The following is a 26711-nucleotide window of genomic DNA, read 5'->3' as shown; positions in this document are numbered from 1 at the left end:
TACAACATTCATTAAAAGCATTATAGATATGTACTTCATAGAAACTGTTACCCTTTATATATTCTAACCACTCTATTTAATTTATTCCATATTAAGGGTCCTAACCTAGGAACTAAAATATTGTCTCCTTCTCAACTTTGCCTCTCTCTCTCCCTCCCGTCCTCTAACCCCTCCCTCTCTCACTCCCTCCTTCCCTCCCTCTAACCCCAGCCCTCTGGCAGAACCAGGAAGTCCCTCCCCTTCCCACAAACTCTCTTCTGAGGAAACGAAACTGATCTGAGTCTCTCTGTCGTCTGTCTGTGTGAGAGTGAACAACCGTCCAAATGGCTCAACAGGGAGATCTGCTGGACCAGGACATGTTCTGTTGTTCTGTCTGTCTGGATCTACTGAAGGAGCCGGTCACTGTTCCCTGTGGACACAGTTACTGTAGGAGCTGTATTGAGGGCTGCTGGGATCAGGATGATCTGAAAGGGGTCTATAGCTGTCCTCAGTGCAGAGAGACCTTCACTCCAAGGCCTAATCTGAGGAAAAATAACATGTTGGCTGAGCTGGTGGAGAAACTGAGGAAGACAGGACTCCAGGCTGCTCCCCCTCCTGCTCTGTGCTATGCTGGACCTGGAGATGTGGCGTGTGATTTCTGCACAGGGACCAGAAAGCAGAAAGCCCTCATGTCCTGTCTGGTGTGTCTGGCCTCTTACTGTGAGACTCACCTCCAACCTCACTATGAATTTCCTGCTTTGAAGAAGCACAAGCTGGTCAAAGCCACCGCACAACTACAGGAGAAGATCTGCTCTCATCATGACAAACTGCTGGAGGTTTACTGTCGTACCGATCAGCAGTGTATCTGTCTGCTGTGTACAATGGATGAACATAAAGGCCATGATACAGTGTCAGCTGCAGCAGAGAGGACTGAGAAACAGGTAAGACCAGAACAACTTGTTGGTGGCTGTCTGATAAACAAAGAATTAAAAATACAGTAGGAACTAAATCTGTTTGAACATGAGATCATTATATTATATACAATATGAAATGGATCCACAAATATGAACACAAACCTTGAGTATATAGATATGTTAACCCAGATTCTCCAAATGTATCACCATTTTCTAAAGTCAAACACTATTATCATTCTGAATAGCGTTTTTTGAGTCCAAAGTTCCGTCTCAACCCCTTGATACATGAAATCCTGCCATAAAAACTAGAATCATTCACATAGCAACATAATATAATATTGTAAAGGGACTTCCTCAGGATTGTAGACCTTCCTCTCTATGGGTCCTATGTCACATTACTATACTATTGATCTACTGGACTAATAAAGCTGGATAGCTCATTGAAGAGTGATTCTCCACAGAGGCAGCTGGGGATGAGTCAGCAGAAGGTCCAGCAGAGATTCCAGGAGAGAGAGAAGGAGCTGAAGGAGCTCAAACAGGCTGTGGAGTCTTTCAAGGTGAGTATTGTTGACCAGAGGAGACACACCATTTCACTTCTCTCCTCCAGTCAGAGAGAGAGAGAGAGGGGCCCCTATTCAATCCCACTGACCCCACTGTTGGGAACAGGCTGTCTGGACCCCTTTCAGAGAATAGACTGGTTCATTTAACCAACTGGGCTGCATCATCACATAACTATGAGTAACCATGACGACTCATGTCCCCTATACATTAAAATGGAACTGTCTCTCTCTCAATTGAATTAAATTCATAGGGCTTTATTGGCATGGAAATATATGTTTACATTGCCAAAGCAAGTGAAATAGACAATAAACAAAAGTGAAATAAACAATCAGAAATGAACAGTAAACATTACACTTGGAAGTGATTTGGGGGATGGGAGAGGGTCTATTAGAAGTTAGTAGGACTCTTATTTTCTCAGAAGTACTGAGTTTGGTTGGAGGATTTAGAGGTGTAAACCGTGATTGAACACACTCCAGAACAGTAGGTGGCGCCATGCACCTTTAACGTTGGTTTGTGGACCACACCTCTTAAAGGATAGGGTGCAGCATTTCTACCTTTTGATAAAAAGCACGTTATGTTATGGAAGAGAGAAAACCGTGCATGTATTGTTGACTTGCTGTTATTGAATACAGATCGCCCCGTCAACAATTTGATCGATTATTAACGTTTAAAAATACCTAAAGTTGGATTACAAAAGTAGTTTGAAGTATTTTGGCATAGTTTTAAGCAACTTTTGAAATGTTTTGTCATGACGTTGCGTTTTGGAAAGCTGTTTTTTTTCTGGATCAAAACGGGCTTTATAAATGGACATTTTGGGTAAACATGGACGGAATTAATCGAAAAAAAGGACCAATTGTGATGTTTATGGGACATATTGGAGTGCCAACAAAGAAGCTCGTCAAAGGTAATGCATGTTTTATATTTTATTTCAGCGTTTTGTGTAGCTCCGGCGACGCTAATTCATTTGTTTACATCTCGTTCAGGTGGTTCGGGGGGGTGCATGCTATCAGATAATAGCTTCTCATGCTTTCGCCGAAAAGCATTTTTAAAATCTGACATAATGGCTGGATTCACAACGAGTGTAGCTTTAATTGAGTACCCTGCATGTGTGATTTAATGAAAGTTTGAGTTTTATCGCGTATTATTTGAATTTGGCGCTATGCATTTCCCCAGGCTATTGGCCACACGAGACGCCTCCATATCCCCAAAATAAGATTTGAGGACCTCCATTATAGATAATAAACAATCATGAATAAACATTAAACAACATTTATTTTCAAAAGAATAGAGACATTTCAAATGTTATAATAATTCAAGTGCAAACAGAGTGAGTCGTGCCCCAGACTGAGTCCTGGAGGTGAAATGGAAATGAATGAGGGAGGTAGAAGGTGTGGAGAAGAGTTCAGAACCAGAGAAGTTTATTTGAAGTGTATTTATTTATTTATTATTTATTGTATGTGTTGTGATATTGTTATAAGGATGTTGAAGAGAGGGAAAGATTGAAGTGTCATTGGGGTTGGACAGGGTTGGGAGAGTTTGGAAGGGATTTGGGGGATGGGGAGGGTCTATTAGAAGTTAGTAGGACTCTTTTATTTTCTCAGAAGTACTGAGTTCCGTAGGAGGATTTAGAGGTGTAAACCGTGATTGAACACACTCCACCACAGTAGGTGGCGCCATGCACCTTTAACGTTGGTTTGAGAACCTCCATTATATCATAGAAGAAGAAGTTGGTCTGTGAGGGTTTTGTTGTTCCTGAGGAGGGCTACTATTATTTTTATTTTCAAGTATTTTCAGAATGTATTAAAGCCAAAGCTAAAGCTTCCCTAAACAATTCAATATATCAGTCAATATATTTTCTCTGTGATTTATTTTCTCTCCGTCAACCGTTCCATCGCATCTTAACCGTCTTACCGGGCGGGCACTAGGACCCGGGGGAGGCTGCTGCTGCAGAGGCTGCTGCACCGCTCGTGACTGTCAGTCCTCCTTGTAGCTCATTGGTTAAGCTGTGGCTCGAGACTGTTAACAGTTAACGGACAGGAAACGGCTCTGACAGGACACATTCATGTCGAGGCAGTGATGTGAATGTGTGGTAAGTTAGAATAGAGAGAGAGAGTTTTCACTACTATAGACTTTGGTCATAATCAAAGCTTTGTTAACCAATAGGTTTTTATGTGAGGCTGCCTGTAAGTTACAGTGTAACAGACGTTACTAACGGTAACGGTGTCTTTTAAATTCAACATAAGTTATGTGGCGATGATATCTAGTTAACGTTGTATTTAATGTAGTGTAATGACCTGACTCGATCATAAAGGAACAATTGTCCAGACAGAGGATTGAGTTACGAATTGACGGTTTATTAGCAACTTTACACAGGCTACTGTTTGGCCTGAGCTCACGCCAAATAAATGAAAGATACCCCACAAGCCAATCGGGACCTTCTCTTGTGAAGCCCAGACGTCAGAGAGAGAACAAAGGCTGAAGCTTAACTTCCAATGCCCCGCCCCCTCCACGCCACTCCGCCAACCACCAGGATGCCCGGCATCAGAACATCCCAGGCATTCCTGTGATTGGCAGATAGCAGGTTGATTGGCATGTCGGACCCCGCGAACACTGGGAACTGGTAAGTACAACACAACCAGCTACTAGCCGAACACATAACACACAGCTGTCTGTGCGGGTCGCTACAGTAGTTTTACTATCTGTGCCAGGCTATAAATGACACAGATAATATCTAGTTAACGTTGTATTTAATGTAGTTTTACTATCTGTGCCAGGCTATAAATGACACAGATAATATCTAGCTAACGTTGTATTTAATTGATCACAGCTTTCTGCTGTCCATGTAGAGTTTTTGGTAAAAAACATTACATTTGATTATTTTGTAAACAAAGATTTTTTTCCAATTTTTGCTTATCTTTGTCAAACAGGCTGGACCTCCTCCCAAAGATATGCTTAAAGTTCTGAATGATGATATGAGATATATATGATATACCAAGAGGTGTTCTGTACCTGTCTGTCCAGGAGGGAGGAGAGTAGAGCAGGACCAAGAGGTGTTCTGTACCTGTCTGTCCAGGAGGGAGGAGAGTAGAGCAGGACCAAGAGGTGTTCTGTACCTGTCTGTCCAGGAGGGAGGAGAGTAGAGCAGGACCAAGAGGTGTTCTGTACCTGTCTGTCCAGGAGGGAGGAGAGTAGAGCAGGACCAAGAGGTGTTCTGTACCTGTCTGTCCAGGAGGGAGGAGAGTAGAGCAGGACCAAGAGGTGTTCTGTACCTGTCTGTCCAGGAGGGAGGAGAGTAGAGCAGGACCAAGAGGTGTTCTGTACCTGTCTGTCCAGGAGGGAGGAGAGTAGAGCAGGACCAAGAGGTGTTCTGTACCTGTCTGTCCAGGAGGGAGAACAAGGCCTGGTGGACCTGGAGAGCAGAGTTCTGACTGAACCTGTCTCTCTGCCTCTCTGCCTCTCTGTCTCTCTGTCTCTCTGTCTCTCTGTCTCTCTCTCTGTCTCTCTCTGTCTCTCTCTGTCTCTCTCTGTCTCTCTCTGTCTCTCTCTGTCTCTCTCTGTCTCTCTCGGTCTCTCTCTGTCTCTCTCTGTCTCTCTCTCTCTCCAGCGCTCTGCACAGTCAGCAGTGGAGGACAGTGATCAGATCTTTACTGAGCTGATCCGCTCCATTGAGAGAAGGAGCTCTGAGGTGAAGGAGCTGATCAGAGCCCAAGAGAAGGCTCAAGTGAGTCAAGCTGAAGGACTCCTGGAGCAACTGAAGCAGGAGATCGCTGAGCTGAGGAAGAGAAGCACTGAGCTGGAGCAGCTCTCACACACAGAGGATCACATCCATTTCCTCCAGGTAACTAAACTGTCTTGTTACATGTGATATGAAATTAACTTAATGGGAAATGTCTCTCTGTCCGTCCCCCTCTCTCTCTCTGTCCGTCCCCCTCTCTCTCTCTGTCCGTCCCTCTCTCTCTCTCTGTCCGTCCCTCTCTCTCTGTCTGTCCGTCCCTCTCTCTCTGTCTGTCTGTCTGTCCATCCCTCTCTGTCTGTCTGTCTGTCAGTCCCTCTGTCTCTCCGTCCCTCTGTCTCTGTCTGTCAGTCCCTCTCTGTCGGTCTGTCCGTCCCTCTGTCTGTCTGTCTGTCCGTCCCTCTCTGTCTGTCCGTCCCTCTCTCTCTGTCTGTCTGTCTGTCTGTCTGTCTGTCCGTCCCTCTGTCTGTCCGTCCCTCTGTCTGTCCGTCCCTCTGTCTGTCCGTCCCTCTGTCTGTCCGTCCCTCTGTCTGTCCGTCCCTCTGTCTGTCCGTCCCTCTGTCTGTCCGTCCCTCTGTCTGTCCGTCCCTCTGTCTGTCCGTCCCTCTGTCTGTCCGTCCCTCTGTCTGTCCTGTCCCTCTGTCTGTCCTGTCCCTCTGTCTGTCTGTCCCTCTCTGTCTGTCTGTCCGTCCCCCTCTCTCTCTCTCTGTCCGTCCCCTCTCTCTCTCTCTGTCCGTCCCTCTCTCTCTCTCTCTGTCCGTCCCTCTCTCTCTCTCTCTGTCCGTCCCTCTCTCTCTCTCTCTCTCTCTCTCTGTCCGTCCCTCTCTCTCTCTCTCTCTCTCTGTCCGTCCCCCTCTCTCTCTGTCCGTCCCCCTCTCTCTCTGTCCGTCCCCCTCTCTCTCTCTGTCCGTCCCCTCTCTCTCTCTCTGTCCGTCCCCCTCTCTCTCTCTGTCCGTCCCCCTCTCTCTCTCTGTCCGTCCCCTCTCTCTCTCTCTGTCCGTCCCCCTCTCTCTCTCTGTCCGTCCCCCCCTCTCTCTCTGTCCGTCCCCCTCTCTCTCTCTGTCCGTCCCCCTCTCTCTCTCTCTGTCCTCTCTCTCTGTCCGTCCCCCTCTCTCTCTCTCTCTGTCCGTCCCCCTCTCTCTCTCTGTCCGTCCCCCTCTCTCTCTCTGTCCGTCCCCTCTCTCTCTGTCCGTCCCCTCTCTCTCTGTCCGTCCCCCTCTCTCTCTGTCCGTCCCCCTCTCTCTCTCTGTCCGTCCCCCTCTGTCCGTCCCTCTCTCTCTGTCCGTCTCTCTCTCTCTCTCTGTCCGTCTCTCTCTGTCCCCCTCTCTCTCTCTGTCCGTCCCCCTCTCTCTCTCTCTGTCCCTCTCTCTCTCTCTGTCCGTCCTCTCTCTGTCCTCTCTCTGTCCGTCCCCCTCTCTCTCTCTGTCCGTCCCCTCTCTCTCTCTCTCTCTCTCTATGTCCGTCTCTCTCTCTCTCTCTCTCTCTCTCTCTCTCTCTCTCTCTCTCTCTGTCCGTCCCTCTCTCTCTCTTTGTCCGTCCCTCTCTCTCTCTCTGTCCGTCCCTCTCGCTCTCTTTGTCCGTCCCTCTCTCTCTCTCTCTCTCTCTCTCCAGAGGTATCAGTGTCTCTCTCTCTCTCTCTCCAGAGGTATCAGTCTCTCTCTCTCTCTCTCTCCAGAGGTATCAGTCTCTCTCTCTCTCTCTCTCCAGAGGTATCAGTCTCTCTCTCTCTCTCTCTCTCTCTCCAGAGGTATCAGTCTCTCTCTCTCTCTCTCCAGAGGTATCAGTCTCTCTCCAGTATCAGTGTATCTTCAGACTTACCCAGCATCGTTGTCCGTCCTCTTCAGTACTTTGGAGATGTGAGTCAGACTGTGTCTGAACTGAGAGAGAAACTAGAAGACTTCCTTAAAGGAGAATGGACCAAGATCTCCACTACAGGTGTGTTGAAAACAATAAGAACATCAACTTTAGACCATTGAAAGTTCCCTACTAGTCATATACATGTGGAATATGGTCTGATGATAACATTCCCTCTCTCTGTCAATGTGTTTGTGTGTCTGTAGTGAATGTAGTGGATGTTGTACTGCCTCCAGAGCCCAAGACCAGAGAACAGTTGTTACAATGTGAGTCTCTTTATTGTGAAGTAACTAACAGTCTCTTTTTACTGACACTCCTAACAATCCCTCTAGAAATATATAGCAATAGTAGATCTAATCAAAGACTGGGTCTCTATCTGACTCCTCATATTTCTCTGATTTGATCTCTGCTGTGCTCTAATCAAAGACAGGGGAGATACAGTATCTGACTTAACTTATTGTTCTGACTCCCCTCGTTGGTCTCTGCTCTTCTCCCAGATTCCTGTCAGCTCACACTGGACCCAAACACAGCACGCACACACCTCTCTCTGTCTGAAGGGAACAGAAAGGTGACCAGTACAGACCAAGTCCAACCATATCCTGACCATCCAGACAGATTCACCTACTGGTGGCAGGTTCTGTGTAGAGAGGGTCTGTCTGGACGCTGTTACTGGGAGGTGGAGAGGACTGGTGGTGTTGCTACAGCAGTCTCATATAAAGACATCAGCAGAACAGAGAGAGATGGTAGATTTGGATACAATAACAAGTCCTGGAGTTTAAAGTGCTCTAGTGATGGTTATTGTTTCAGACACAATAATGTTGAGACTAAAGTATCAGGCCCTCAGTCCTCCAGAGTAGGAGTGTACCTGGATCACAAGGCAGGTACTCTGTCCTTCTACAGTGTCTCTGACACAATGACCCTCCTCCACAGAGTCCAGACCACATTCACTCAGCCCCTCTATCCTGGGTTTGGTCTCACTGGTTCTGCTGAGCTGGTTAAACTGTAAACTGATTTGTTATTAATTAAAATTCAATGCAATGTTTTAATCTTGTACATTTCCATGAATCATGATGTCTGGTGTTGATGTATATTGGTTGTCATTCAGAACCATTGATATGTTTTCTCAGTTGGTTCTCTGTCTCTATGTAATTCTCCTCAGTATCATTGATCAGCTTGTTGGCTCGGTCCTAATTGATGTGTTCTCTGTCACCTGGAGCTGCATGGAAAATGGTCCAGGAACTAAAGGACAATTCAGGACTAGTCAGCCCACTACAAGCTGGTATCACTTCCTTTCTACTAAACTATATGGTCTGGTTTCCCAGACACAGATGAATCCTAGTCCTGGACTAAACAGTATGTTCAATGTAGATGTCCAGGAAACCGGCCCTAAATGTGTCATCTTTCATCCTCCCATACTGCTCAGTCCAGCAACATTAAACCTGTCCAGCAGGTGGTGCTGTTGACCAAACAATAAAACCAGCAGATATCTTGACTTGCCACTCAGTATATCAGTAATGTTCAGAATAGTACTTTAATATCATTGGAGATTGATGGTCTTTTTAATCCACTATCCAGAGTCAGGAACAGATGAAGTTAGGTCTGCTACTGTTCAGTGATTAAATATGATTTATGGTGATGGGAAATAATAAAAAACACTCAACTTCATCTAGTAATAGTTTTCCTTTGTTATTTATTCCAAGGTGTGTCTTTAACTTGTAAATGTATTGTGTGGAGGTGAGCTAGTGGTGTGGCTGATAGAATAGAATGAAGAGGGAGGAGGGGAGGAAGAGGGGAGGAGTGAAGGGCTGTTCAAGAAACCAGATGAGGAAGAGGAAGATGTTCAGGGGAATTACTGTCTCTGTTCCAAATGGTTCCCTATTCCCTACGTAGTGCACTACGGTGCTTCTGACCAGGTCTAAAGTAGTGTTCTACGTAGGGAATAGGGTGTAGATTTATTACAATATCATGCTTTAGTGTTTGGCACAAAAATATATTAGATCTCCACCCCCCACTTCCTGTCTGTCATCCCCCAGTTCTGTTAAGACTTCCTCTCATTGAACTGGGCCTCATTCTAAATGGTCACTTTGTATTGATAGTCCATACTGGTCTTTACTATGGTTCTACATACAGTACCTGTATTGATAGTCCATACTGGTCTTTACTATGGTTCTACATACAGTACCTGTATTGATAGTCCATACTGGTCTTTACTATGGTTCTACATACAGTATCTGTATTGATAGTCCATACTGGTCTTTACTATGGTTCTACATACAGTACCTGTATTGATAGTCCATACTGGTCTTTACTATGGTTCTACATACAGTACCTGTATTGATAGTCCATACTGGTCTTTACTATGGTTCTACATACAGTACCTGTATTGATAGTCCATACTGGTCTTTACTATGGTTCTACATACAGTACCTGTATTGATAGTCCATACTGGTCTTTACTATGGTTCTACATACAGTACCTGTATTGATAGTCCATACTGGTCTTTACTATGGTTCTACATACAGTATCTGTATTGATAGTCCATACTGGTCTTTACTATGGTTCTACATACAGTACCTGTATTGATAGTCCATACTGGTCTTTACTATGGTTCTACATACAGTACCTGTATTGATAGTCCATACTGGTCTTTACTATGGTTCTACATACAGTACCTGTATTGATAGTCCATACTGGTCTTTACTATGGTTCTACATACAGTACCTGTATTGATAGTCCATACTGGTCTTTACTATGGTTCTACATACAGTACCTGTATTGATAGTCCATACTGGTCTTTACTATGGTTCTACATACAGTATCTGTATTGATAGTCCATACTGGTCTTTACTATGGTTCTACATACAGTACCTGTATTGATAGTCCATACTGGTCTTTACTATGGTTCTACATACAGTATCTGTATTGATTTTTTATTATAGTTTTTATTTAACACAACATTAAACAACACTATAAACACACATACAGTACAACAATTACATATTACATTAAAAACACAAACATCTTGACTAAAAACAGCTGGCCTAAAAACAATAACACTCTTCTATGATATATACATCGATCAAGTGTTTAAACTCCACCAATGAAACTCGATCATCACATTTTAAAATGTTCAGGAGAGAATTCCAGAACCTCGTTGCTTAGTAACTGAAACTATTTCCACCAGGACCTGTTCTACTTCTTGGTTCTGTTAGAAGCAAATCAGAATGGGACCGTAATTTATATTTATTTACTGACCTGACTAAAAAATAACTATGGCATTTTACCCAATATAAATCAGTGTATACCAGTGTTTAAACCTACAATATGGCCTTATAAATCAGTGTATACCAGTGTTTAAACCTACAATATGACCTTATAAATCAGTGTTTAAACCTACAATATGGCCTTATAAATCAGTGTTTAAACCTACAATATGACCTTATAAATCAGTGTTTAAACCTACAATATGACCTTATAAATCAGTGTTTAAACCTACAATATGGCCTTATAAATCAGTGTATACCAGTGTTTAAACCTACAATATGACCTTATAAATCGGTGTTTAAACCTACAATATGACCTTATAAATCAGTGTATACCAGTGTTTAAACCTACAATATGGCCTTATAAATCAGTGTATACCAGTGTTTAAACCTACAATATGGCCTTATAAATCAGTGTTTAAACCTACAATATGGCCTTATAAATCAGTGTATACCAGTGTTTAAGCCTACAATATGACCTTATAAATCCGTGTATACCAGTGTTTAAGCCTACAATATGACCTTATAAATCCGTGTATACCAGTGTTTAAGCCTACAATATGGCCTTATAAATCAGTGTATACCAGTGTTTAAACCTACAATATGACCTTATAAATCAGTGTTTAAACCTACAATATGGCCTTATAAATCAGTGTTTAAACCTACAATATGACCTTATAAATCAGTGTTTAAACCTACAATATGACCTTATAAATCAGTGTATACCAGTGTTTAAGCCTACAATATGACCTTATAAATCCGTGTATACCAGTGTTTAAACCTACAATATGACCTTATAAATCAGTGTATACCAGTGTTTAAACCTACAATATGGCCTTATAAATCAGTGTATACCAGTGTTTAAACCTACAATATGGCCTTATAAATCAGTGTTTAAACCTACAATATGGCCTTATAAATCAGTGTTTAAACCTACAATATGGCCTTATAAATCAGTGTTTAAACCTACAATATGACCTTATAAATCAGTGTTTAAGCCTACAATATGGCCTATGGCCTTATAAATCAGTGTATACCAGTGTTTAAACCTACGCAAGGTAGATGACCACCAGCCAACAGCGCTGTAGAGATCACAATGATGTGTTAGACGTTTCTGATTGGTAATGAACCTGAGGGCTGCATGATACACTGAATCAAGTTCTCTCAGGGTCGTGGTTGAGGCCTGCATATATATAACATCACTACAATCTACAACCGCCAGTAATGTACATCCTACCAGCTCCTTCCTGGCCTCCAGAGAACAACAAGCCTGATGCCAGTAATGTACATCATACCAGCTCCTTCCTGGCCTCCAGAGAACAACAAGCCTGATGCCGGTAATGTACATCCTACCAGCTCCTTCCTGGCCTCCAGAGAACAACAAGCCTGATGCCAGTACTGTACATCCTACCAGCTCCTTCCTGGCCTCCAGAGAACAACAGGCCTGATGCCAGTACTGTACATCCTACCAGCTCCTTCCTGGCCTCCAGAGAACAACAAGCCTGATGCCGGTAATGTACATCCTACCAGCTCCTTCCTGGCCTCCAGAGAACAACAGGCCTGATGCCAGTACTGTACATCATACCAGCTCCTTCCTGGCCTCCAGAGAACAACAAGCCTGATGCCAGTACTGTACATCCTACCAGCTCCTTCCTGGCCTCCAGAGAACAACAGGCCTGATGCCAGTACTGTACATCCTACCAGCTCCTTCCTGGCCTCCAGAGAACAACAAGCCTGATGCCGGTAATGTACATCCTACCAGCTCCTTCCTGGCCTCCAGAGAACAACAAGCCTGATGCCGGTAATGTACATCCTACCAGCTCCTTCCTGGCCTCCAGAGAAAAACAAGCCTGATGCCGGTAATAAAAACCTATTTTCAGCTTGAGCTTCCTGATCAAGTTCTCCACATGAACAGTGAAGCTCAGCTTGTCATCAACCCACACACCCAAATAGTTGTACACTTTGACTTGCTGTATAATATGTCCAGCCATTGTAGAAATGACATGATTAGTAACATGCCTGGCATCTGAAATTCAGAACCAGCTTCAAATCATTCAGATTCAGTTGTATGATGTTAAATGCTCTTTGGGCATTTTCAAAAGATAAAGATAAACTACTACCACTTGAATACAGAACAGTATCATCTGTATAAAAATGAACATCCGCTGTTTCAATAAGATCCCCAGTGTTGTTGATATACAAAAGGAACAACATTGGGCCCAAAATAGAACCTTGCAGAACACATGAACACAACTCTAAGAACTCAGATTTACAACCATTCTCCATTACACATTGTGTATGATTTGATAGGTAATTTATTAACCAATCTTGATCAGGACCTGTAATTCCACAACATTTTAACCTTTGCACTAACACAGCATGGTCCACAGTGTCAAAAGCCTTCAACAAATCAATAAAGACATTCTTGTCAAGAGCACAGTGGATGGCATTTAAAACCGCCCATGTAGCTGAAACAGTGCTGTGGCCAGACCTAACGCCTGACGGTATCCATGTAAAACCGTCTATGTTGCTGAAACAGTGCTGTGTCCAGACCTAAAGCCTGACTGCATCCAACTTCAACAAGCATTTCTCAACGGCTGGCCATGCCTTCCGCCTAGCTACTCCAACCTCAGCCAACAGCTCCGCCCCCACCGCAGCTTCTCGCCCAAGCCCTTCCAGGTTCTCCTTTACCCAAATCCAGATAGCAGATGTTCTGAAAGAGCTGCAAAACCTGGACCCGTACAAATCAGCTGGGCTTGACAATCTGGACCCTCTATTTCTGAAACTATCCGCCGCCATTGTCGCAACCCCTATTACCAGCCTGTTCAACCTCTCTTTCATATCGTCTGAGATCCCCAAGGATTGGAAAGCTGCCGCAGTCATCCCCCTCTTCAAAGGGGGAGACACCCTGGACCCAAACTGTTACAGACCTATATCCATCCTGCCCTGCCTATCTAAGGTCTTCGAAAGCCAAGTCAACAAACAGGTCACTGACCATCTCGAATCCCACCGTACCTTCTCCGCTGTGCAATCTGGTTTCCGAGCCGGTGACGGGTGCACCTCAGCCACACTCAAGGTACTAAACGATATCATAACCGCCATCGATAAAAGACAGTACTGTGCAGCCGTCTTCATCGACCTTGCCAAGGCTTTCGACTCTGTCAATCACCATATTCTTATCGGCAGACTCAGTAGCCTCGGTTTTCGGATGACTGCCTTGCCTGGTTCACCAATTACTTTGCAGACAGAGTTCAGTGTGTCAAATCGGAGGGCATGCTGTCCGGTCCTCTGGCAGTCTCTATGGGGGTGCCACAGGGTTCAATTCTCGGGCCGACTCTTTTCTCTGTATATATCAATGATGTTGCTCTTGCTGCGGGCGATTCCCTGATCCACCTCTACGCAGACGACACCATTCTATATACTTCCGGCCCGTCCTTGCACACTGTGCTATCTAACCTCCAAACGAGCTTCAATGCCATACAACACTCCTTCCGTGGCCTCCAACTGCTCTTAAACGCTAGTAAAACCAAATGCATGCTTTTCAACCGATCGCTGCCTGCACCCGCATGCCCGACGAGCATCACCACACTGGATGGTTCCGACCTTGAATATGTGGACACCTATAAGTACCTAGGTGTCTGGCTAGACTGCAAACTCTCCTTCCAGACCCATATCAAACATCTCCAATCGAAAATCAAATCAAGAGTCGGCTTTCTATTCCGCAACAAAGCCTCCTTCACTCACGCCGCCAAACTTACCCTAGTAAAACTGACTATCCTACCGATCCTCGACTTCGGCGATGTCATCTACAAAATTGCCTCCAACACTCTACTCAGCAAACTGGATGCAGTTTATCACAGTGCCATCCGTTTTGTCACTAAAGCACCTTATACCACCCACCACTGCGACTTGTATGCTCTAGTCGGCTGGCCCTCGCTACATATTTGTCGCCAGACCCACTGGCTCCAGGTCATCTACAAGTCCATGCTAGGTAAAGCTCCGCCTTATCTCAGTTTACTGGTCACGATGGCAACACCCATCCGTAGCACGCGCTCCAGCAGGTGTATCTCACTGATCATCCCTAAAGCCAACACCTCATTTGGCCGCCTTTCGTTCCAGTACTCTGCTGCCTGTGACTGGAACGAATTGCAAAAATCCCTGAAGTTGGAGACTTTTACCCCCTCACCAACTTCAAACGTGCTATCTGAGCAGCTAACCGATCGCTGCAGCTGTACATAGTCTATTGGTAAATAGCCCACCCATTTTCACCTACCTCATCCCCACACTGTTTTTATTTATTTACTTTTCTGCTCTTTTGCACACCAGTATCTCTACCTGTACATGACCATCTGATCATTTATCACTCCAGTGCTAATCTGCAAAATTGTAATTATTCGCCTACCTCCTCATGCCTTTTGCACACAATGTATATAGACTCGCCTTTTTTTGTACTGTGTTATTGACTTGTTAATTGTTTACTCCATGTGTAACTCTGTGTTGTCTGTTCACACTGCTAAGCTTTATCTTGGCCAGGTCGCAGTTGCAAATGAGAACTTGTTCTCAACTAACCTACCTGGTTAAATAAAGGTAAAATAAAAAATTATCTGATAGTGGTAGATGTCTAGTCTCCTTTATAGCTCTAATCTAATCGTGGTAGTGGGGTGGTAGATGTCTAGTCTCCCTTATGGCTCTAATCTGATAGTGGTGGTAGATGTCTAGTCTCCCTTATGGCTCTAATCTGATAGTGGTGGTAGATGTCTAGTCTTCCTTATGGCTCTAATCTGATAGTGGTAGTGGGTGGTAGATGTCTAGTCTCCCTTATGGCTCTAATCTGATAGTGGTAGATGTCTTTTCAAAATTACGGCTCTAATCTGATAGGGGGTGGTAGATTCCTAGTCTCCCTTCCGGCTCTAATCTGATAGTAGTAGTGGGGTGGTAGATGTCTAGTCTCCCTGTTGGCTCTAATCTGATAGTGGTAGTGGGGTGGTAGATGTCTATTCTCCCTGTTGGCTCTAATCTGATAGTGGTAGTGGGGTGGTAGATGTCTAGTCTCCCTGTTGGCTCTAATCTGATAGTGGTAGTGGGGTGGTAGATGTCTAGTCTCCCTTACGGCTCTAATCTGATAGATGTCGTGGGGTGGTAGATGTCTAGTCTCCCTTATGGCTCTAATCTGATAGTGGTAGTGGGGTGGTAGATGTCTAGTCTCCCTTACGGCTCTAATCTGATAGATGTCGTGGGGTGGTAGATGTCTAGGGTCCCTTATGGCTCTAATCTGATAGTGGTAGATGTCTTTTCAAAATTACGGCTCTAATCTGATAGGGGGGTGGTAGATTCCTAGTCTCCCTTCCGGCTCTAATCTGATAGTAGTAGTGGGGTGGTAGATGTCTAGTCTCCTTTATAGCTCTAATCTAATAGTGGTAGTGGGTTGGTAGATGTCTAGTCTCCCTTATGGCTCTAATCTGATAGTTGTAGTGGGTTGGTAGATGTCTAGTCTCCCTTCCGGCTCTAATCTGATAGTGGTAGTGGGGTGGTAGATGTCTAGTCTCCCTGTTGGCTCTAATCTGATAGTGGTAGTGGGGTGGTAGATGTCTATTATCCCTTGTGGCTCTAATCTGATAGTGGTAGTGGGGTGGTAGATGTCTAGTCTCCTTTATGGCTCTAATCTGATTGTGGTAGATGTCTATTCTCCCTTAAGGCTCTTATCTGATAGTGGTAGATGTCTAGTCTCCCTTCCGGCTCTAATCTGATAGTGGTAGTGGGGTGGTAGATGTCTAGTCTCCTTTATGGCTCTAAACTGATAGTGGTAGATGTCTAGTCTCCCTTCCGGCTCTAATCTGATAGTTGTAGTGGGTTGGTAGATGTCTAGTCTCCCTTCCGGCTCTAATCTGATAGTGGTACGGGTCCTGTGTGGCTCAGTCGGTAGAGCATGGCGCTTGCAACGCCAAGCGTCCTGGGTTCGATTCCCGCTAGGGCCACCCATATGTAAAAGTAGTGGCCCCAGCCGACTTGTAAGTCGCTTTGGACAAAAGCGTCTGCTAAATGGGATATATTGGTAGTGGGGTGGTGGATATCTATACTCCCTTGTTGCTCTAATCTGATTGTGGTAGATGTCTAGTCTCCCTTACGGCTCTAATCTGATAGATGTCGTGGGGTGGTAGATGTCTAGTCTCCCTTATGGCTCTAATCTGATAGTGGTGGTAGATGTCTAGTCTCCCTTATGGCTCTAATATGATAGTAGTAGTGGGTGGTAGATGTCTAGTCTCCCTTATGTGGGTGGTAGATGTCTAGTCTCCCTTATGGTAGATGGGGTGGTAGATGTCTAGTCTCCCTTATGGCTCTAATCTGATAGTGGTATATGTCTAGTCTCCCTTATGGCTCTAATCTAATAGTGGTAGTGGGTTGGTAGATATCTAGTCTCCCTTATGGCTCTAATCTGATAGTGGTAGTGGGGTGGTAGATGTCTAGTCTCCTTTATAGCTCTAATCTAATAGTGGTAGTGGGTTGGTAGATATCTAGTCTCCCTTATGGCTCTAATCTGATAGTGGTAGTGGGGTGGTAGATGTCTAGTCTCCCTGTTGGCTCTAATCTGATAGTGGTAGTGGGGTGGTAGATGCCTAGTCTCCCTGTTGGTTCTAATCTGATAGTGGTAGTGGGGTGGTAGATGTCTAGTCTCCCTTATGGCTCTAATCTGATAGTGGTAGTGGGGTGGTAGATGTCTAGTCTCCCTGTTGGCTCTAATCTGATAGTGGTAGTGGGGTGGTAGATGCCTAGACTCCCTGTTGGCTCTAATCTGATAGTGGTAGTGGGGTGGTAGATGTCTAGTCTCCCTGTTGGCTCTAATCTGATAGTGGTAGTGGGGTGGTAGATGTCTAGTCTCCCTGTTGGCTCTAATCTGATAGTGGTAGTGGGGTGGTAGATGCCTAGTCTCCCTGTTGGCTCTAATCTGATAGTGGTAGTGGGGTGGTAGATGTCTAGTCTCCCTGTTGGCTCTAATCTGATAGTGGTAGATGTCTAGTCTCCCTGTTGGCTCTAATCTGATAGTGGTAGTGGGGTGGTAGATGTCTAGTCTCCCTGTTGGCTCTAATCTGATAGTGGTAGTGGGGTGGTAGATGTCTAGTCTCCCTTATGGCTCTAATCTGATAGTGGTAGATGTCTTTTCAAAATTACGGCTCTAATCTGATAGGGGGGTGGTAGATTCCTAGTCTCCCTTCCGGCTCTAATCTGATAGTAGTAGTGGGGTGGTAGATGTCTAGTCTCCTTTATAGCTCTAATCTAATAGTGGTAGTGGGTTGGTAGATGTCTAGTCTCCCTTATGGCTCTAATCTGATAGTTGTAGTGGGTTGGTAGATGTCTAGTCTCCCTTCCGGCTCTAATCTGATAGTGGTAGTGGGGTGGTAGATGTCTAGTCTCCCTGTTGGCTCTAATCTGATAGTGGTAGTGGGGTGGTAGATGTCTATTATCCCTTGTGGCTCTAATCTGATAGTGGTAGTGGGGTGGTAGATGTCTAGTCTCCTTTATGGCTCTAATCTGATTGTGGTAGATGTCTATTCTCCCTTAAGGCTCTAATCTGATAGTTGTAGTGGGTTGGTAGATGTCTAGTCTCCCTTCCGGCTCTAATCTGATAGTGGTAGTGGGGTGGTGGATATCTATACTCCCTTGTTGCTCTAATCTGATTGTGGTAGATGTCTAGTCTCCCTTACGGCTCTAATCTGATAGATGTCGTGGGGTGGTAGATGTCTAGTCTCCCTTATGGCTCTAATCTGATAGTGGTGGTAGATGTCTAGTCTCCCTTATGGCTCTAATATGATAGTAGTAGTGGGTGGTAGATGTCTAGTCTCCCTTATGGCTCTAATCTGATAGTGGTAGATGTCTTGTCAAAATTACGGCTCTAATCTGATAGGGGGGTGGTAGATTCCTAGTCTCCCTTATGGCTCTAATCTGATAGTTGTAGTGGGGTGGTAGATGTCTATTCTCCCTTCTGGCTCTAATCTGATAGTGGTAGTGGGGTGGTAGATGTCTAGTCTCCCTTATGGCTCTAATCTGATAGTGGTAGTGGGGTGGTAGATGTCTAGTCTCCCTTATGGCTCTAATCTGATAGTGGTAGTGGGGTGGTAGATGTCTAGTCTCCCTTATGGCTCTAATCTGATAGTGGTATATGTCTAGTCTCCCTTATGGCTCTAATCTAATAGTGGTAGTGGGTTGGTAGATATCTAGTCTCCCTTATGGCTCTAATCTGATAGTGGTAGTGGGGTGGTAGATGTCTAGTCTCCTTTATAGCTCTAATCTAATAGTGGTAGTGGGTTGGTAGATATCTAGTCTCCCTTATGGCTCTAATCTGATAGTGGTAGTGGGGTGGTAGATGTCTAGTCTCCCTGTTGGCTCTAATCTGATAGTGGTAGTGGGGTGGTAGATGCCTAGTCTCCCTGTTGGTTCTAATCTGATAGTGGTAGTGGGTTGGTAGATATCTAGTCTCCCTTATGGCTCTAATCTGATAGTGGTAGTGGGGTGGTAGATGTCTAGTCTCCCTGTTGGCTCTAATCTGATAGTGGTAGTGGGGTGGTAGATGCCTAGACTCCCTGTTGGCTCTAATCTGATAGTGGTAGTGGGGTGGTAGATGTCTAGTCTCCCTGTTGGCTCTAATCTGATAGTGGTAGTGGGGTGGTAGATGTCTAGTCTCCCTGTTGGCTCTAATCTGATAGTGGTAGTGGGGTGGTAGATGCCTAGTCTCCCTGTTGGCTCTAATCTGATAGTGGTAGTGGGGTGGTAGATGCCTAGACTCCCTGTTGGCTCTAATCTGATAGTGGTAGTGGGGTGGTAGATGTCTAGTCTCCCTGTTGGCTCTAATCTGATAGTGGTAGTGGGGTGGTAGATGCCTAGTCTCCCTGTTGGCTCTAATCTGATAGTGGTAGTGGGGTGGTAGATGTCTAGTCTCCATTATGGCTCTAATCTGATAGTGGTAGTGGGGTGGTAGATGTCTAGTCTCCCTTATGGCTCTAATCTGATAGTTGTAGTGGGGTGGTAGATGTCTAGTCTCCCTTATGGCTCTAATCTGATAGTGGTAGTGGGGTGGTAGATGTCTAGTCTCCCTTATGGCTCTAATCTGATAGTGGTAGTGGGGTGGTAGATGTCTAGTCTCCATTATGGCTCTAATCTGATAGTGGTAGTGGGGTGGTAGATGTCTAGTCTCCCTTCTGGCTCTAATCTGATAGTGGTAGTGGGGTGGTAGATGTCTAGTCTCCCTGTTGGCTCTAATCTGATAGTGGTAGTGGGGTGGTAGATGTCTAGTCTCCCTGTTGGCTCTAATCTGATAGTGGTAGTGGGGTGGTAGATGTCTAGTCTCCCTTCTGGCTCTAATCTGATAGTGGTAGTGGGGTGGTAGATGTCTAGTCTCCCTTCTGGCTCTAATCTGATAGTGGTAGTGGGGTGGTAGATGTCTAGTCTCCCTTCTGGCTCTAATCTGATAGTGGTAGTGGGGTGGTAGATGTCTAGTCTCCCTTATGGCTCTAATCTGATAGTGGTAGTGGGGTGGTAGATGTCTAGTCTCCTTATGGCTCTAATCTGATAGTGGTAGTGGGGTGGTAGATGTCTAGTCTCTCTTATGGCTCTAATCTGATAGTGGTAGTGGGGTGGTAGATGTCTAGTCTCCCTTATGGCTCTAATCTGATAGTGGTAGTGGGGTGGTAGATGTCTAGTCTCCTTATGGCTCTAATCTGATAGTGGTAGTGGGGTGGTAGATGTCTAGTCTCCCTTATGGCTCTAATCTGATAGTGGTAGTGGGGTGGTAGATGTCTAGTCTCCCTTATGGCTCTAATCTGATAGTGGTAGTGGGGTGGTAGATGTCTAGTCTCCCTTATGGCTCTAATCTGATAGTGGTAGTGGGGTGGTAGATGTCTAGTCTCCCTTATGGCTCTAATCTGATAGTGGTAGTGGGGTGGTAGATGTCTAGTCTCCCTTCTGGCTCTAATCTGATAGTGGTAGTGGGGTGGTAGATGTCTAGTCTCCCTTATGGCTCTAATCTGATAGTGGTAGTGGGGTGGTAGATGTCTAGTCTCCCTTCTGGCTCTAATCTGATAGTGGTAGTGGGGTGGTAGATGTCTAGTCTCCCTTATGGCTCTAATCTGATAGTGGTAGTGGGGTGGTAGATGTCTAGTCTCCTTATGGCTCTAATCTGATAGTGGTAGTGGGGTGGTAGATGTCTAGTCTCCCTTATGGCTCTAATCTGATAGTGGTAGTGGGGTGGTAGATGTCTAGTCTCCCTTATGGCTCTAATCTGATAGTGGTAGTGGGGTGGTAGATGTCTAGTCTCCCTTATGGCTCTAATCTGATAGTGGTAGTGGGGTGGTAGATGTCTAGTCTCCTTATGGCTCTAATCTGATAGTGGTAGTGGGGTGGTAGATGTCTAGTCTCCCTTATGGCTCTAATCTGATAGTGGTAAATGTCTAGTCTCCTTATGGCTCTAATCTGATAGTGGTAGTGGGGTGGTAGATGTCTAGTCTCCTTCTGGCTCTAATCTGATAGTGGTAGTGGGGTGGTAGATGTCTAGTCTCCCTTATGGCTCTAATCTGATAGTGGTAGTGGGGTGGTAGATGTCTAGTCTCCCTTATGGCTCTAATCTGATAGTGGTAAATGTCTAGTCTCCCTTATGGCTCTAATCTGATAGTGGTAGTGGGGTGGTAGATGTCTAGTCTCCCTTATGGCTCTAATCTGATAGTGGTAGTGGGGTGGTAGATGTCTAGTCTCCCTTATGGGGTGGTAAGATGTCTAGTCTCCCTTATGGCTCTAATCTGATAGTGGTAGTGGGGTGGTAGATGTCTAGTCTCCCTTATGGCTCTAATCTGATAGTGGTAGTGGGGTGGTAGATGTCTAGTCTCCATTATGGCTCTAATCTGATAGTTGTAGTGGGGTGGTAGATGTCTAGTCTCCCTTATGGCTCTAATCTGATAGTGGTAGTGGGGTGGTAGATGTCTAGTCTCCATTATGGCTCTAATCTGATAGTGGTAGTGGGGTGGTAGATGTCTAGTCTCCTTTATGGCTCTAATCTGATAGTGGTAGTGGGGTGGTAGATGTCTAGTCTCCCTTATGGCTCTAATCTGATAGTGGTAGTGGGGTGGTAGATGTCTAGTCTCCCTGTTGGCTCTAATCTGATAGTGGTAGTGGGGTGGTAGATGTCTAGTCTCCCTGTTGGCTCTAATCTGATAGTGGTAGTGGGGTGGTAGATGTCTAGTCTCCCTGTTGGCTCTAATCTGATAGTGGTAGTGGGGTGGTAGATGTCTAGTCTCCCTGTTGGCTCTAATCTGATAGTGGTAGTGGGGTGGTAGATGTCTAGTCTCCCTTATGGCTCTAATCTGATAGTGGTAGTGGGGTGGTAGATGTCTAGTCTCCCTTCTGGCTCTAATCTGATAGTGGTAGTGGGGTGGTAGATGTCTAGTCTCCCTTATGGCTCTAATCTGATAGTGGTAGTGGGGTGGTAGATGTCTAGTCTCCCTTCTGGCTCTAATCTGATAGTGGTAGTGGGGTGGTAGATGTCTAGTCTCCCTGTTGGCTCTAATCTGATAGTGGTAGTGGGGTGGTAGATGTCTAGTCTCCCTGTTGGCTCTAATCTGATAGTGGTAGTGGGGTGGTAGATGTCTAGTCTCCCTTATGGCTCTAATCTGATAGTGGTAGTGGGGTGGTAGATGCCTAGTCTCCCTGTTGGCTCTAATCTGATAGTGGTAGTGGGGTGGTAGATGTCTAGTCTCCCTTATGGCTCTAATCTGATAGTGGTAGTGGGGTGGTAGATGTCTAGTCTCCCTTCTGGCTCTAATCTGATAGTGGTAGTGGGGTGGTAGATGTCTAGTCTCCCTTCTGGCTCTAATCTGATAGTGGTAGTGGGGTGGTAGATGTCTAGTCTCCCTTATGGCTCTAATCTGATAGTGGTAGTGGGGTGGTAGATGTCTAGTCTCCCTTATGGCTCTAATCTGATAGTGGTAGTGGGGTGGTAGATGTCTAGTCTCCCTTATGGCTCTAATCTGATAGTGGTAGTGGGGTGGTAGATGTCTAGTCTCCCTTATGGCTCTAATCTGATAGTGGTAGTGGGGTGGTAGATGTCTAGTCTCCCTTATGGCTCTAATCTGATAGTGGTAGTGGGGTGGTAGATGTCTAGTCTCCCTTATGGCTCTAATCTGATAGTGGTAGTGGGGTGGTAGATGTCTAGTCTCCCTTATGGCTCTAATCTGATAGTGGTAGTGGGGTGGTAGATGTCTAGTCTCCCTTATGGCTCTAATCTGATAGTGGTAGTGGGGTGGTAGATGTCTAGTCTCCCTTATGGCTCTAATCTGATAGTGGTAGTGGGGTGGTAGATGTCTAGTCTCCCTTCTGGCTCTAATCTGATAGTGGTAGTGGGGTGGTAGATGTCTAGTCTCCCTTATGGCTCTAATCTGATAGTGGTAGTGGGGTGGTAGATGTCTAGTCTCCCTTATGGCTCTAATCTGATAGTGGTAGTGGGGTGGTAGATGTCTAGTCTCCCTTATGGCTCTAATCTGATAGTGGTAGTGGGGTGGTAGATGTCTAGTCTCCCTTATGGCTCTAATCTGATAGTGGTAGTGGGGTGGTAGATGTCTAGTCTCCCTTATGGCTCTAATCTGATAGTGGTAGTGGGGTGGTAGATGTCTAGTCTCCCTTCTGGCTCTAATCTGATAGTGGTAGTGGGGTGGTAGATGTCTAGTCTCCTTATGGCTCTAATCTGATAGTGGTAGTGGGGTGGTAGATGTCTAGTCTCCCTGATGGCTCTAATCTGATAGTGGTAGTGGGGTGGTAGATGTCTAGTCTCCCTTATGGCTCTAATCTGATAGTGGTAGTGGGGTGGTAGATGTCTAGTCTCCCTTATGGCTCTAATCTGATAGTGGTAGTGGGGTGGTAGATGTCTAGTCTCCCTTATGGCTCTAATCTGATAGTGGTAGTGGGGTGGTAGATGTCTAGTCTCCCTTATGGCTCTAATCTGATAGTGGTAGTGGGGTGGTAGATGTCTAGTCTCCCTTATGGCTCTAATCTGATAGTGGTAGTGGGGTGGTAGATGTCTATTCTCCCTTATGGCTCTAATCTGATAGTGGTAGTGGGGTGGTAGATGTCTAGTCTCCCTTATGGCTCTAATCTGATAGTGGTAGTGGGGTGGTAGATGTCTAGTCTCCCTTATGGCTCTAATCTGATAGTGGTAGTGGGGTGGTAGATGTCTAGTCTCCCTTATGGCTCTAATCTGATAGTGGTAGTGGGGTGGTAGATGTCTAGTCTCCCTTATGGCTCTAATCTGATAGTGGTAAATGTCTAGTCTCCCTTATGGCTCTAATCTGATAGTGGTAGTGGGGTGGTAGATGTCTAGTCTCCCTTATGGCTCTAATCTGATAGTGGTAGTGGGGTGGTAGATGTCTAGTCTCCCTTATGGCTCTAATCTGATAGTGGTAGTGGGGTGGTAGATGTCTAGTCTCCCTTATGGCTCTAATCTGATAGTGGTAAATGTCTAGTCTCCCTTATGACTCTAATCTGATAGTGGTAGTGGGGTGGTAGATGTCTAGTCTCCCTTCTGGCTCTAATCTGATAGTGGTAGTGGGGTGGTAGATGTCTAGTCTCCCTTATGGCTCTAATCTGATAGTGGTAAATGTCTAGTCTCCCTTATGGCTCTAATCTGATAGTGGTAGTGGGGTGGTAGATGTCTAGTCTCCCTTCTGGCTCTAATCTGATAGTGGTAGTGGGGTGGTAGATGTCTAGTCTCCTTTATGGCTCTAATCTGATAGTTGTAGTGGGGTGGTAGATGTCTAGTCTCCCTTATGGCTCTAATCTGATAGTGGTAGTGGGGTGGTAGATGTCTAGTCTCCATTATGGCTCTAATCTGATAGTGGTAGTGGGGTGGTAGATGTCTAGTCTCCTTTATGGCTCTAATCTGATAGTGGTAGTGGGGTGGTAGATGTCTAGTCTCCCTTATGGCTCTAATCTGATAGTGGTAGTGGGGTGGTAGATGTCTAGTCTCCCTTCTGGCTCTAATCTGATAGTTGTAGTGGGGTGGAAGATGTCTAGTCTCCCTTATGGCTCTAATCTGATAGTGGTAGTGGGGTGGTAGATGTCTAGTCTCCCTTATGGCTCTAATCTGATAGTTGTAGTGGGGTGGTAGATGTCTAGTCTCCCTTCTGGCTCTAATCTGATAGTTGTAGTGGGGTGGTAGATGTCTAGTCTCCCTTATGGCTCTAATCTGATAGTGGTAGTGGGGTGGTAGATGTCTAGTCTCCCTTATGGCTCTAATCTGATAGTGGTAGTGGGGTGGTAGATGTCTAGTCTCCCTTATGGCTCTAATCTGATAGTGGTAGTGGGGTGGTAGATGCCTAGTCTCCATTATGGCTCTAATCTGATAGTGGTAGTGGGGTGGTAGTTGTCTAGTCTCCCTTATGGCTCTAATCTGATAGTGGTAGTGGGGTGGTAGATGTCTAGTCTCCCTGTTGGCTCTAATCTGATAGTGGTAGTGGGGTGGTAGATGCCTAGACTCCCTGTTGGCTCTAATCTGATAGTGGTAGTGGGGTGGTAGATGTCTAGTCTCCCTGTTGGCTCTAATCTGATAGTGGTAGTGGGGTGGTAGATGTCTAGTCTCCCTGTTGGCTCTAATCTGATAGTGGTAGTGGGGTGGTAGATGTCTAGTCTCCCTTATGGCTCTAATCTGATAGTGGTAGTGGGGTGGTAGATGTCTAGTCTCCCTTCTGGCTCTAATCTGATAGTGGTAGTGGGGTGGTAGATGTCTAGTCTCCCTTATGGCTCTAATCTGATAGTGGTAGTGGGGTGGTAGATGTCTAGTCTCCCTTCTGGCTCTAATCTGATAGTGGTAGTGGGGTGGTAGATGTCTAGTCTCCCTGTTGGCTCTAATCTGATAGTGGTAGTGGGGTGGTAGATGCCTAGACTCCCTGTTGGCTCTAATCTGATAGTGGTAGTGGGGTGGTAGATGTCTAGTCTCCCTGTTGGCTCTAATCTGATAGTGGTAGTGGGGTGGTAGATGTCTAGTCTCCCTGTTGGCTCTAATCTGATAGTGGTAGTGGGGTGGTAGATGTCTAGTCTCCCTTATGGCTCTAATCTGATAGTGGTAGTGGGGTGGTAGATGTCTAGTCTCCCTTCTGGCTCTAATCTGATAGTGGTAGTGGGGTGGTAGATGTCTAGTCTCCCTTCTGGCTCTAATCTGATAGTGGTAGTGGGGTGGTAGATGTCTAGTCTCCCTGATGGCTCTAATCTGATAGTGGTAGTGGGGTGGTAGATGTCTAGTCTCCCTTATGGCTCTAATCTGATAGTGGTAGTGGGGTGGTAGATGTCTAGTCTCCCTTATGGCTCTAATCTGATAGTGGTAGTGGGGTGGTAGATGTCTAGTCTCCCTTCTGGCTCTAATCTGATAGTGGTAGTGGGGTGGTAGATGTCTATTCTCCCTTATGGCTCTAATCTGATAGTGGTAGTGGGGTGGTAGATGTCTAGTCTCCCTGATGGCTCTAATCTGATAGTGGTAGTGGGGTGGTAGATGTCTAGTCTCCCTTATGGCTCTAATCTGATAGTGGTAGTGGGGTGGTAGATGTCTAGTCTCCCTTATGGCTCTAATCTGATAGTGGTAGTGGGGTGGTAGATGTCTAGTCTCCCTTCTGGCTCTAATCTGATAGTGGTAGTGGGGTGGTAGATGTCTAGTCTCCCTTATGGCTCTAATCTGATAGTGGTAGTGGGGTGGTAGATGTCTAGTCTCCCTTATGGCTCTAATCTGATAGTGGTAAATGTCTAGTCTCCCTTATGGCTCTAATCTGATAGTGGTAGTGGGGTGATGATGTCTAGTCTCCCTTCTGGCTCTAATCTGATAGTGGTAGTGGGGTGGTAGATGTCTAGTCTCCCTTATGGCTCTAATCTGATAGTGGTAGTGGGGTGGTAGATGTCTAGTCTCCCTTATGGCTCTAATCTGATAGTGGTAAATGTCTAGTCTCCCTTATGGCTCTAATCTGATAGTGGTAGTGGGGTGGTAGATGTCTAGTCTCCCTTCTGGCTCTAATCTGATAGTGGTAGTGGGGTGGTAGATGTCTAGTCTCCCTTATGGCTCTAATCTGATAGTGGTAAATGTCTAGTCTCCCTTATGGCTCTAATCTGATAGTGGTAGTGGGGTGGTAGATGTCTAGTCTCCCTTCTGGCTCTAATCTGATAGTGGTAGTGGGGTGGTAGATGTCTAGTCTCCTTTATGGCTCTAATCTGATAGTTGTAGTGGGGTGGTAGATGTCTAGTCTCCCTTATGGCTCTAATCTGATAGTGGTAGTGGGGTGGTAGATGTCTAGTCTCCATTATGGCTCTAATCTGATAGTGGTAGTGGGGTGGTAGATGTCTAGTCTCCTTTATGGCTCTAATCTGATAGTGGTAGTGGGGTGGTAGATGTCT

General features: G+C 45.5%; 1 protein-coding gene and 1 pseudogene across 1 annotated transcript; both read left to right on the top strand.

Moving 5' to 3' along the window:
• Nucleotides 1-231: 231 nt before the first annotated feature.
• Nucleotides 232-26711, top strand: part of LOC135536167 (tripartite motif-containing protein 16-like) — a 51068-nt pseudogene continuing 24588 nt past the window's right edge.
• On the top strand, nucleotides 1367-8092 carry LOC135536166 (tripartite motif-containing protein 16-like). The gene is made up of 4 exons (XM_064962550.1): nucleotides 1367-1450; nucleotides 6657-7122; nucleotides 7248-7307; nucleotides 7539-8092. The coding sequence occupies exons 1-4, from the start codon at nucleotides 1367-1369 to the stop codon at nucleotides 8045-8047; spliced, it is 1119 nt and encodes a 372-aa protein (XP_064818622.1). The 3' UTR covers nucleotides 8048-8092.

This window comes from Oncorhynchus masou, unplaced genomic scaffold (genome assembly GCF_036934945.1).
Source record: "Oncorhynchus masou masou isolate Uvic2021 unplaced genomic scaffold, UVic_Omas_1.1 unplaced_scaffold_564, whole genome shotgun sequence".
NCBI lineage: Eukaryota > Metazoa > Chordata > Actinopteri > Salmoniformes > Salmonidae > Oncorhynchus > Oncorhynchus masou.
The sequence above is the reverse complement of the archived record's forward strand: the minus strand, read 5'-3'. Positions and strand labels throughout refer to the sequence as shown.

Excerpts from the sequence above, each read along its gene's own strand:
- LOC135536166 (XM_064962550.1), top strand. The coding sequence starts at position 1,367 with ATGAGTCAGCAGAAGGTCCAGCAGAGATTCCAGGAGAGAGAGAAGGAG. Across the intron at positions 1,451-6,656 it reads AGGCTGTGGAGTCTTTCAAG|CTCTCTCTCTCTCTCTCTCT; the intron begins GTGAGTATTGTT and ends GTCCGTCTCTCT. Across the intron at positions 7,123-7,247 it reads GACCAAGATCTCCACTACAG|TGAATGTAGTGGATGTTGTA; the intron begins GTGTGTTGAAAA and ends GTGTGTCTGTAG.